This window comes from Suncus etruscus, chromosome 12, assembly GCF_024139225.1.
Source record: "Suncus etruscus isolate mSunEtr1 chromosome 12, mSunEtr1.pri.cur, whole genome shotgun sequence".
NCBI lineage: Eukaryota > Metazoa > Chordata > Mammalia > Eulipotyphla > Soricidae > Suncus > Suncus etruscus.
The window spans coordinates 64,126,453-64,140,072 of NC_064859.1; the positions used below are offsets into that span (position 1 = coordinate 64,126,453).

Consider the following 13,620-nt stretch of genomic DNA (forward strand, 5'->3'; position numbering starts at 1 on the left):
ATAGTTCACCCTGCTTGGCCTGGTTCTACCACTTCAACTCAACCAACTGCTGTCAATTCATCCAGGCCAAACAAATCCTGCATCTAAGATAAATCCTGCCAGGCCAGCATGGCCCATTTTGGCCAACCCATCTCAACCAGGTTGGATAAACCCTATTAGCCAGCCTATCCCCTCTCTTTTTTTTTTTTGGTTTTTTTTTTGGTTTTGGGTTTTGGGTTTTGGGTTATACCCGGCAGCTCAGGGGTTACTCCTGGCTCTATGCTCAGAAATCACCCCTGGCAGGCACACGGGCCATAGGGGATGCTGGGATTTGAACCATTGTCCTTCTGCATGAAAGGCATTTGCCTTACCTCCATACTATCTCTCTGGCCCCATCAGTCTATAACTTCTCCCTATAAACCTTCTCCCTATAACCTGCTCCCTATAAAACATCACCCTGTACTTTTCTCCAGAGAATGGTCCTAGGAGAGTTATGATGTTAACTCTTCCATTCACACTGCAATGGTGAGAGTGGACCTAGGTGTGATGAAATGTCACACACATGGCTGGGGCTAAAATCCTTCATTAACATATTAGATACTAGAAGGGAATGTTGGAATATGAATATAGAGCTAAGTTTGATTTAGAAAAAATTGTTAATCGCTTATTTCACTTCTGTAATTTAGTTTTGCTTAACCTAAGTGCAGCCATATGACAAACTCAGCTCAAAGTATGTGAACTGGAACAAGGCCTAAAATAACAAACACAAGTGACCTTGCGAGCACATACCAGGTCCAGATGGCCAACCACAAAAGTGCAGGATGGGATTAGCTAGGTAGTATAACGTAGAAACTGGGGCCCGGAGAGATAGCACAGTGGCGTTTGCCTTGCAAGCAGCCCATCCAGGACCTAAGGTGGTTGGTTCTAATCCCGGTGTCCCATATGGTCCCCCATGCCTGCCAGGAGCTATTTCTGAGCAGACAGCCAGGAGTAACCCCTGAGCACTGCCGGGTATGGCCCAAAAACCAAAAAAAAAAAAAAAAAAGAATGTGGAAACTGAAAACTGAGCCAACATTGTACCTTGGGACTTTACGTATTTCCTTTTTTTTTTTTGGGTGGGGGCACACCCGGCGGTGCTCAGGGATTACTCCTGGCTCTGCATTCAGAAAACGCTCCTAGCAGACTCGGGGGACCATATGGGATGCCTGGGATAGAACCCGGGTCTGTCTCCGGTTTGTTATATGCAAGGTAAACGCCCTACCGCTGTGCTATCATTCCAGCCCCTAAGATTTCCTTTTTCTTATATATACTGCTAAACCTACACATTTATTTATGCCATTATTATGAAATAATAGAAGGTCAACTATGATGATTTGAGCCTCTCTGTAACCCTTTAAAAGATGCTTGGAAATTTGCCTGGGGGTTATTGGTTGCCTAATGTTGCCTATTGTTATGCTATACATCAACTTCTTTTTTTGTTGGTTGTTTTTTTTTGTTGTTGTTGTTTTGCTTTTGGGCCAAACCAGTAACACTCAGAGATTACTCCTGTTTCTGTGCTCAGAAATAGCTCTTGGCAGGCTTGGGGGACCATATGGGATGCCAGGGATCAAACCTGGGTCACTGTGTGCAAGGCAAATGTCCTACCTGCTGTGCTATTGCTCCAGCCCCTAAACTTCTTCCTTATGCTTTTGCAGACTATTCATGTCCTCAGTTCTCTGTAGGTCAGATCTTGGAACCAAGGTTAATTTTAGAAGTTCACTAGAGGTTTCAGGAATGGCAGTGATAGTGCCTCTAAGACTCAACCTGTGGTTTGGTTGCAAGGGATGATAATTTCAAGCAGACCTGAAAGGCTTTTCCTTTTTCACTGAGTCACATCCTTAGGTCTTGAATTGCTCTTCTTATATTCTTCCATCTTTTTTATAAAATATAATTTAATTTAATTTAATTTTTATTTTGGTGACAGTCCTAGTATTACTCAGTGGTTACTTCTGTCTCTATAAACATATTACTACTAATACTGCTCAGGAGACCATATGTAGTGTGAGGATCCACTTGGGTTGGCAGCATGCAAGCCAAAGGCACCCACAATCACCATTTTCCCAATGGCCCTCCCTCATCACCCCTCTACAATTCCCTTTGAGGACACCAATCTGACCAAACCTCAGCTACACCAGTTTTGGGGCTGATATTATTGGGCCTTTATGGAGCAAGTTGGGTACCCTACCTTTCCCACCCCATCATCCTTCTTCCAGAAGACCTGCCAGTTGAGAACATGCTCCTAAAGGTCAGTCTTAGTAATAGTGCTTTGAATTTCTGAACATTTTCTTTTAAATTGGTTTTTTAAGCACCATGGTTCAAAATTGTTCGTTAAGTTTCAGTCATACGAGGCTGGAGAGATAGCATGGAGGTAAGGCGTTTGCCTTTAATGCAGGAGGTCATCAGTTCATATCCCGGCACCCCATATGGTCCCCCGTGCCTGCCAGGAGCAATTTCTGAGCCTGGAGCCAGGAATAACCCCTGAGCACTGCCGGGCGTGACCCAAAAACCACACACACACAAAAAAGTTTCAGTCATACAATGTGCACCCTTGCCATCACTGGTTTTTCCTGTTCCCCAGCCCCACCTTGCTCTAAAGCAGACAATGTTTTCTCTCTCTTTTTTGACTTGTGGTTTGCATTATTGCTAATGTAGGGGTACCTTGCCTGTTTCTCCACTTTCAGCACTGACTTCTTGTCCAGAGTGATAGCTCCTATCTATCATTGTCCTAGAGGACCCTTCTCTACTCTACTTTAGCTATTGCTCTTTGTGGCAAGCTCTCTACCCTGGACTAGACCTCCTGCCCATTGTCTTTATTGTCTCTGGATATTATTACCATACTATCTCTTGTTTTTCTTATATCCCACAAATGAGAGAGATATTATCCCTTTCCTTCTGACTCATTTCACTCAGCATAATAATCTCCATGTCCATCTGTGTATAAGCAAATTTCCTGGTGGCTGCATAATAATATTCCACTGTGTAGATGTGTTAGTTTTGTTAGTCACTCATCTGTTGTTTTCAGACTATTTACTATTGTAAATAGTACTGCAATGAACATAGGAATGCAGAAGGCATTTTTGTATTGTTTTTGTGTTCTTGGGGTATATCCCTAGGGGTATTATTACTAGATCATGTGAAAACAATTTCAAGCCTTTTTTTTTTTTTTTTGGTTTTTGGGCCACACCCGGCAGTGCTCAGGGGTTACTCCTGGCTGTCTGCTCAGAAATAGCTCCTGGCAGGCGCGGGGGACCATATGGGACACCGGGACTTGAACCAACCACCTTTGGTCCTGGATCGGCTGCTTGCAAGCCAAACGCCGCTGTGCTATCTCTCCGGGCCCCAATTTCAAGCGTTTTAACGAATGTTCATATTGTTTTCCAAAAGGCTGGACCAGACTGAATTCCCACCTGTCATGAATAAGAGTTCTTTTCTCCCTGCATCCTCACTAGTACTGGTTATTAATGTTTTTTGCAATGTGCTAGTCTCTGTAGTGTTGAGATGATGTATCATTGTTGTTTTGATTTGAATCTACCTGATGATTAGTGATGTGGAACATTATTATGTGCCTTTTGGCCAACTGTATTTCTTGAGAAAATGTCTGTTTATTTCTTCTCCCCATTTTTTGATGGAATTAGATTTTTTTTCTTGCTGAGTTCTGTCATAGCTTGTATATCTTAGATACTATTCCCTTATGAGATGGGTATTAAGTGAATTGTTTTACTTATTCCATACAATAGGAATACAAAGGGTAGCCTTTGTATCCTAGTTACTGTTCCTTTGAAGTACAGAAGCTTCTCAGTTTAATCTAGTCCCCTTTGTTTATCTTTGCTTCCACTTGCTTGCACAGTGGTGTCTCATCCTTGACGATACCTTTAGCTTCAATGGCATGCCTTTAGCTTTAATGTCTGCCTATATTTTCCTCTATGTACCTTATGGTTTCAGTTCTGATATCAAGGTCCTTAATCCATTTTGATTTTAACTTTGTGCATGGTGTTAAGGAGAAGTCTGAGTTCATTTTTTTGCTTGTAGTTTATCAGTTTTCCCAGCACCACTTGTTGAAGTGCCCTTCCTTGTTCCACTTTGTATTTCTTGCTCCTTTATCAAAAATTGTTCATAAACCTGTGAGTCCATCTCTGAATATTCAAGTCTATTCCATGGATATAAAGGTCTACAAAATACTGCTTCAAGAAATAAAAGAGGGGGCCCGTGCCGTGGCACTAAAGGTAAGATGTCTGCCTTGCCAGCGCTAGCCTAGGACAGACCGCGGTTCGATCCCCCGGCGTCCCATATGATCCCCCAAGCCAGGAGCGACTTCTGAGTGCATAGCCAGGAGTAACCCCTGAGCGTTAACGGGCGTGGCCCCCCCCCCAAAAAAATGGAGATATATACCCTGCTCAAGGATTTGGAGAATAAAGATCTGGGGCCGGCGAGGTGGCGCTAGAGGTAAGGTGTCTGTCTGCCTTGCAAGCGCTAGCCAAGGAAGGACCTCAGTTTGATTCCCCGGCGTCCCATATGGTCACCCCAAGCCAGGGGCAATTTCTGAGCGCTTAGCCAGGAGTAGCCCCTGAGCATCAAACGGGTGTGGCCCGAAAAAAATAGTCAATATTTCCTAAAGCATTATATAGATTTAATGCAATCCCTATAAAAATTCCCATGACTGTGTTCGATGAGTAGGGCCTTGTAGTATAAGTCTGTACGTCACAGTTGCTACTTCGGTGGTCTGATTGGTCACATGCTTCAAATCCTAAAAGAAGGTATAACCTAGAGATAAAGTGTATGTTAAAGAGTTTTCTCGGGACATTCTCGTAGTGCAAGCTGGGTATGGTATCTCGTGTGACTGAGCCCCAAGATGCCATCTTAGTTTGTCCACCCTTGTATCCAAGAATGCCTGTGAACAGAAAAGCTGAGAGGTTATTTTAAATATAGTAAGATTAAGGCATTAAAACACATTGTTATGAGATGTTCCCGTTGGTCGATCCAAAAAGCCAAGATCGCGATTTACAGATGACTGGCTGCTAGAACCATGACTGGACTGAATATATCTTGAGACCAATTAAAAAGCCCTAGTCTAGGGTTTGAACTACGACCGGCACAACAACCATGATCCCCAGTTCCAAAGGTCCGGCAGAGACAATTGCAACAGAACGGGGCTTCTGGAAACACAATGAAAGACGCTATCCTAGGTTCCATCCTAGGATCAGTGCAAAGACCAAGACCACCGACCACAGAAGATGGATTAAAATGACACTGAGGAAACAGAACTTCTAGAACCACAAAGAAAGACTTCATCATAAGTCCCACTCCTGGACCTGTGCAGATACTGAGATCTCTAGATACAGAGGTCTTATTCCATCAGTCAGGACGGAGCAGAAGTTTTCCAAACACCACGAAAGCACCGCCGGTAGAGTAAATGAACCTGAGCGGAGTCTATAGTTAATCCCGTGACAATATACCCCAAGGGTGGAGAAACCCCATAGCGCTAAGGCCAAGTGAATTCCTTTCCGAATGACCCAATATTTACTGTGCCAGTGCAGGAGGGAAAAAAAGGCAAAAAGCACAAATCATTTTTTTTTTTTTTTTTTTTGGTTTTTGGGCCACACCCTGTGAGGCTCAGGGGTTACTCCTGGCTATGCGCTCAGAAGTCGCTCCTGGCTTCTTGGGGGACCATATGGGACGCCGGGGGATCGAACTGCGGTCCATCCTAGGCTAGCGCAGGCAAGGCAGGCACCTTACCTCCAGCGCCACCGCCCGGCCCCCACAAATCATTTTTTATTTTTATATATTATATATTATTTTTTTCTTCATTTATTATTATTTTTTATTTTTATTACCTATCTACTTTTTGTCGATTTCTTTGTTTTGGTGTGGTTATTAAAGTTGTTGTCCCCATTTATACTCATATTGTCTTTTTTTCTTTTCTTTCTTTAGGTGCTCTGCCATGTTTTTTAACTCAAGACCATGGCTTTTTTTGTGGTGCCTATCATTATCATTGGAGTGCTCACTGGATATTTAACACTTCTTTTTGTACTGTTGGGGTGTTTCACCTTCTTTTTCTCCTTCGTCTCAAACCGACAATGAGAGCCTCTAGGATTTCGCCCATTTTCAGCATATTAGACTATTACCCCAGTTTATTACTTTTCTCTTCTTCAAATAAAATCACATAACTTGAACTTATGTAGTCCTTCCTCCCAGTTAGAGGGGGAAATAAGGGAGGCACCAAGACCAAGACTACTAAGTAGTAAGCTAGGTACAGAGGGGACCACAATTTCTCACAGCCCCGGGGGTGAGAGAGGATATGGGAGGTAGGACGAACATGGAGGTGTAGAGAGGACAAATCGGTGATGGGAACCCCCCTGATTTTATGTAAATATGTACCTATAATATTATTGTCAACAATATGTAAGCCACTACAATCAAAATAAAAATTACATTAAAAAATTCCCATGACATTTTTCAAAAAAGAGGATCAGATGCTCCTAAAATTCATAAAAAATAAGCATCCACAAATAGCTAAAGCAATCCTTGGCAAAAAAAAAAAGTTGGGGCCAGAGAGATAGCATAGCAGTAGGGCGTTCGCCTTGCACACAGCCAACCCAGAAAGTATGGTGGTTCAAAGCCCGGCATCCCATATAGTCCCCCATGCATGCCAGGAGCGATTTCTGAGTGCAGAGCCAGGAGTAACCCCTGAGCGCCACTGGATGTGGCCCCACCCCCCAAAAAAGATGGGAGAATCACTTTCCCCAACTTTAAACTGTACTATAAAGCAGGAGTCATTCTCTAGAATAGACTACATGCTGGAACATACAAAATTACTAACTATCCTTTCAGACCATGATATACTGAAAATAAAAAGCAGTTAATCACAAGCAGAAATGGAGAAACCATGGTACACAATGAAATACTACACAGATGTTAGGAAAAATGAAATCATGACATTTTCTTTTCTTTTTTTTTTTTTTTGGTTTTTGGGCCACACCCAGCGATGCTCAGGGGTTACTCCTGGCTGTCTGCTCAGAAATAGCTCCTGGCAGGCACGGGGGACCATATGGGACACCGGGATTCGAGCCAACCACCTTTGGTCCTGGATCGGCTGCTTGCAAGGCAAACGCCGCTGTGCTATCTCTCCGGGCCCGACATTTTCTTATACACAGATAGATATGGAGAGTATTATGCTGAGTGAAATAAGTCAGAGGAAGAGGGATTGACATAACATAGTAGCATTCATTTGTGGAATATAAAAATAAATTGTATGGTATTACTATCCAAAAACAATAGAGACGAGGGCCAGGGCCAGGTAACAATAAGTATTTTGCCATAAAGAATGGAAGGATGCAGTTAAGGCAGAGAAGGGACCACTTAGCTGATGATAGTTAGAAATGATCACTCTAGGGCCAAAGAGATAGCACAGCAGTAGAGCATTTGCTTTGTACACAGCCGACCCAAGATGGATGGTGGTTCGAATTTCGGCATCCAATATGGTTCCCTGAGAAGCCAGAAGCTATTTCTGAGTGCAGAGCCAGGAGTAACCCCTGAGTGCAGCTGTGTGTGAATCAAAACAAAACAAAATAAAATTAAAAAGATCACTTAGTGCTGAAAGGATATTATGCACATGCTGGCCTATATGCATATTTCAGTAACATTATTGCAAATCTGTGTATTTGTGTCTGTGTGACACAAAGACAGAAAATGTCTGACAAGTGTGTGTGTGTGTGTGTGTGTGTGTGTGTGTGTGTGTGTGTGTGTGTGTGTGTGTAAGAGAGGGAGAGATGGGCCAGGAGAGATAGCACAGCGGCGTTTGCCTTGCAAGCTGCCGATCCAGGACCTAAGGTGGTTGGTTCAAATCCCGGTGTCCCATATGGTCCCCGTGCCTGCCAGGAGCTATTTCTGAGCAGACAGCCAGGAGTAACCCCTGAGCACCGCCGGGTGTGGCCCAAAAACCAAAAAAAAAAAAAGAGAGAGAGAGAGAGGGAGAGATGTAGGAAGGGGGAGAGAGAGAGAGAGAGAGAGAGAGAGAGAGAGAGAGAGAGAGAGAGAGAGAGAGAGAGAGAGAGAGAGAGAGAGAATGTCTGACAGGCAAATAGGGAAAAAGGCAAGGGGAAGGCAGGAGGGAAACTGGACATTGGTGGTAGGAAATGTGCACTGAAGGGTGTTGGGCATTGTATGACTGAAACTCAATTATAAGCAAGGTTTTTTTTTTTGTTGTTTTTGTTTTTTGGTTTTTGGGTCACACCCGGCAGTGCTCAGGGGTTACTCCTGGCTGTCTGCTCAGAAATAGCTCCTGGCAGGCACGGGGGACCATATGGGACACCGGGATTCGAACCAACCACCTTTGGTCCTGGATCGGCTGCTTGCAAGGCAAACGCCGCTGTGCCATCTCTCCGGGCCCCATAGCTGGAATTTTCAATCCCAATTCCCATTCCTGAGAAGAGGGGCTGGTAGTGGAGCCAAGTATGCTTCCATGATGAAAAGTCTCAAAAATCTCTCAAATCAGGTCTCTGGGCACATGGAGGTGCTGAGTGGCCCAGAGGGAACCTAGAAGTACAAAGCAGGCTTGGCCCCACCAACCTGTCATCTCTTCCTTCATCTGATCCCTTTAATAACCCTTTAAACCTGTTTTCCAGGGGCCGGAGAGACAGGAGAGACAGCGCTGTGGAGGACATTTGCCTTGTAAGCAGCTGACCTAGAACCAACAGTGGTTTGAATCCCGGTATCTCATATTCCTGTGCCTGCCAGGAGCGATTTCTGAGCACAGAGCCAGGAGTAACCTCTAAGCATCGCCTGGTGTGCTCCAAAAACAACAACAACAAAACCAAACCTGTTTTCCTGAGTCATGGGAGAAGCATTACCAATTTAACTACAAGAGGTCCTGGGTCGGGGCCGAGAGATAGCATGGAGGTAAGGCATTTGCCTTTCATGTAGGAGGTCATCCGTTTGAATCCCAGGGCCCCATATGGTCCCCCGTACCTGCCAGGAGCAATTTCTGAGCCTGGAGCCAGGAATAACCCCTGAGCGCTGCCGGGTGTGACCCAAAAGCCACAAAAAAAAAAAAAAAGAGGTCCTGGGTCAGCACCTGGGAGACACTCAGACTTTGGACTGGCATTGAAGGCAGGGTAAGGGCAATATTGAGTGACATCTTCAAGTAGTGGCTTTGAGTTAATTTACAGAGTAACACATAAAGATATTACAATCATTTATATAAAATGTTACTATAAATAGGGGCCAGAGCGGTGGTGCAAGTGGTGTCTGCAGGTTCGATTCCCTGGCGTCCCATATGGTCCAAGACAGGAATGATTTCTGAGCACATAGCCAAAAGTAACCCCTGAGCATCACCAGGTGTGGTCCCCCTCAAAAAAAGTTAATATAAATAAGTTAAAAAAGTATACATTATCTGATATTATAGGAAATGGCTTCAAGAGGGGAAGTAGCATCAGGAATGATTTCTGAGTACATAGCCAGGAGTAACCCCTGAGCATCACCAGGTGTGACCCAAAAAACAAACAAAAGGGGCCGGGAAGGTGGCGCTAGAGGTAAGGTGTCTGCCTTGCAAGCGCTTCCAGAGAAGGACCACGGTTCGATCCCCCCCACATGGTCCCCCCAAGCCAGGGGCTATTTCTGAGCGTATAGCCAGGAGTAACCCCTGAGCATCAAATGGGTGTGGCCCAAAAAACCAAAAAAAAAAAAAAAAAACAAAAAAACAAAAAACAAGTTAATATAAGTAAGTGTAACAAATTATACATCATCTGGTATTATAGGAAATGGCTTCAAGAGGGGAAGTAGCATCTGTAGATTTGGGGGTCACACCTAGCTGCTACTCCTGGCACAGTGCTCAGAGGTTGCTCCCAGTGTTGGAGCAACCTCTTGTTGGATATCAAGTGGTATTGGGATTGAATCCATGGTTCCTGCAAGCAAAGTGTGTGTTCTAGCCCCTTGAGCCAGCTTATCCATTCATATCACAAGTAGTGCAGAGCAAGAATAAAGGAGAAACACAAGAAAAGGTTTTTTTCCCCTCAGAATGATGATGACTCTGAATAGCAGGAAAGAACATGTGAAAGAAAAAAATGCAGGTAAATAAATAAAAGAGGTGCTTTTGGCTTCTTACATGCCTTTCCACACCAGTATCTTTGGTAGGTTGTGTTCTGTCAGCCCATGGGCCTGTGCTAGTCTATGGGCCCGGAGAGATAGCATAGCGGCGTTTGCCTTGCAAGCAGCCTATCCAGGACCAAAGGTGGTTGGTTCAAATCCCATATGGTCCCCCAAGCCTGGCAGGAGCTACTTCTGAGTAGACAGCCAAGAGTAACCCCTGAGCACCACCAGGTGTGGCCCAAAAACCAAAAAAAAAAAAAAAAAAAAAAAAAAACCCACTACTGCCCTAGATTATGTAGCACAAAGTCTAACATTGTATAATGTGGGTCTTAACGTAAGTAGAGGACTCTCTACAGAAATTACATAAATGGGAGGGGAAAGAGATTTAAGGGAAGGTTAAGATTCTTAGATTTTACTCAAATTGAAAAAAAAAAAACACCAAAAAACTAGTAAAAATGATGTATGAACATAATAATTAGAACATCTATATACACAAATATCTATCTAGTGAAGAGTAACAAAAATAGGATTTCAGTGTCTCAAAAAGAAGTGAACCCTTTCCCATCCTCTTTCTAGTTCTGACCATAGTCAACTACAACTTCTAGAAATGAAGTTACTAACAATTGTTATGAGTATAGTTTATATATAAATATATATAGTTTATATATATATATAGTTTATATATATATATATATATATATAAACTAATATTGATCTATCAATGGTTATTTTGAATATTACTAGGAGTGGGAGGTGGGTCACACCAGCTCAGGAGTCCTGTGATTCCAGGTATCGAACAAGGTCAGTCATGTGCGAGGCAGGTGCTTTAACCACCATATCTCTTCCTCTCTCTGTAGCCCCTTAAATATCATTTCTGATTGCAACAGACAAAATGTGGTGAAACAGTCTTGTTCTACTCATTTCACTTCAGCTAGTTGAAATAAATATTTAAAGTGGTCTTGCGTTAACATACATAAAAAAGCTCTTCTACACACACGTGCATATTAAAGCTATAATAATTTATTATTGTAAATAAAGAAGCTAAGGTGGGCTTTCCCATAAAAAAAAAAAAAAAAAAAAAAAAAACATTCCCAGGTGAAAGGCGCTGCCTCCTTGGGTACTGGGCAGCGAGCAGCTCAAGTGGCGGCTCTCTTTAAACCTGACCATACAGAATGCTTCATTTTCTGTGCAGCCTTCACATCTTCCCAGTCCAGTCTGATGTTTGGAACATCATCTTCTGGCTCCGGATCCTTCCTCAGTGCCCCACGGGGGGAGGCAACCACAATGGGCAAAGGGCCACACTCCTCCCGGAATTCCACAACATGAAGACTCTTCTTATCAGCCAGCTGCTGGTGGGTTTCCTGCAAGCATGAATTTCAAAATGCCTGGTAAGATGCATGAGATAACTGTAACTCCCAGAAGCCAGAGGAAGACAACAATGAAAACCCTGAACCATTAGTCTGTAAGGGGGCTTCAGCAGATACCCCTTCAGTAGATTCTGAGTGAACAGTGAGCTGCTGTGGATGGTGACCAGGGCCATCTGAAATGGTGGCCTTGGACCAGGAACCTTACCATTTATGTGTCAGGCTGTGCCCACCTTACTCTGATTTGGCCGGAGTGATAGCACAGCAGGGATGGCATTTGCCTTGCGTGCAGCCAAACGTGCTTTAACCCCACACACCAGCAACCTATATGGTCCCCCAAGCCTGCTAGAACCGATTTCTGAGCATAGAGCCAAGAGTAATCCCCTAAGTATCACCAGGTGTGGCCCCCAAACTAAAAATAATAAACAAAAGTTCACCACTCTGAATAAGGGTCCCACCTCCCAAAAAAGTGATTTAAAAGACAACAATAATTTACAAGGTGTTCTGGGGAGTATGAAGTTGTTTGCTTGTTTGGGGCCATATCCAAGGTGCTCTCAGGGCTTACTCCTGATTCTGAGTTCAGAGATTACCCTTAGGAGAAAAGGATGACCATATGAAATTCTGGAGATCAAACTCAAGTCATCTACCAGCAAGGTAAGTGCCCTAACCACTGTTCTCTCTCTCCAGCCCTAGTAATACTTTATAATGTTGGCTTCTTCTATAAATCCCAACAAATTAGGGGAAAATTACCTTCCAGTATGACAAATGGATTAATTTCTATGAACACTAATTGATATGTGATGATACTGAGTTACTGTTCATTTCAGTTATGATAGGCATTGCAGGTAAATATATATATATGGGCCACACCCAGCAGCACTCAAGGATTACTTCCAGCTCTGTGCCCAGAAATTGCTCCTGGCAGGCTCGAAGGATCACACTGGGGATCGAACTTGGGCTGGCCGCGTGCAAGGCTAACAAACTCTAGTCCCATGGGAAACTTTTTAATCCTTTTACATATTGAACTAACATGTCTTGATATTGGGGCTAGAGAAATACCACAACAGTAGGACATTTGCCTCCCAGGCAGACAACCTGAGATGGTCCAGGTTCAATTCCCAGCATCCCAGCATCCCTGAGCCTGTCAGGAGCAATTTCTAAGTGCAGAGCCAAGAGTAACCCCTGAGCGCCATCAGGTGTGACCCAAAAACCAAAATAAAATAAAATGTCTTGAAATTTTGTTTTAAAATTTCTGGGGTCAAGCAGGATACTGAGAAACAAAACTGGACACAAACTACTGATTACTGAGTGAGAGGTCACAGATCAGTAAAACAGGGGGCCACATCCTATGTTCATCACAGCACTATTCACAGTAGCCAGAATCTGGAAACAATCTAAGTGCTGGAGAACATTATGAGTAGATAAAGAAACAAGGTACTTAAACAATGGAATACTACACAGCTGTTAGGAAAAAATGAAGTCATGAAATTTACTTATACATGGATAGATATGGAGAGTATTATGCTGAGTGAAAAGAGTCAGAGGTAAAGGGATAAACAACGAATGACCATATTCATTTCTGGAGTATATATAAGACGTTAGGGTAATAATATCCAAAGACAATAGAAACAAGGACCAAGAGAGGGCATGTCCATTGTAGGACGCTTGCCACAAAAAGCAGAGAAGTGCAGTTAGGGAGAAGAAGGACTACTATGACAATGATTGTTGGAACTGATCACTCTGGATAAGAGCTGGATGCTGAAAGGAGAAAAAGTGGTATGTATGATACCTCTTCAGTAACTATATTGCAAACCAGTGTCTAAAAGAAAAGTGCCTGCCATAGAGAGAAGTTGGGGGTTAGGTGGAATGAGGGAGCTGACTAGAGAAATTGGTGGTGGGAAATGAAGACTGGGGAAAGTATGGGTATTGGAATATTGTATGACCAAAACTCAACCATCAACAACTTTTTTTTTTTTTTTGATTTTTGGGCCACACCCGACGGTGCTCAGGGGTTACTCCTGGCTGTCTGCTCAGAAATAGCTCCTGGCAGGCACAGGGGACCATATGGGACACCGGGATTCGAACCAAGCACCTTTGATCGTGGATCGGCTGCTTGCAAGGCAAACGCCACTGTGCTATCTCTCCAGAGTTATCA

The 13,620-nt window shown here is 43.5% G+C and overlaps 1 protein-coding gene across 1 annotated transcript in view; it reads right to left on the reverse strand.

Moving 5' to 3' along the window:
• Window positions 1-11,101: 11,101 nt before the first annotated feature.
• MRPS5 (mitochondrial ribosomal protein S5) overlaps window positions 11,102-13,620 on the reverse strand; it is a 33,386-nt gene continuing 30,867 nt past the window's right edge. Inside the window, exon 12 of the mRNA XM_049784408.1 lies at window positions 11,102-11,462. Coding sequence (XP_049640365.1) covers window positions 11,238-11,462 — 225 coding nt within the window. The 3' untranslated portion in view covers window positions 11,102-11,237. The remainder of the gene's footprint in view (window positions 11,463-13,620) is intronic.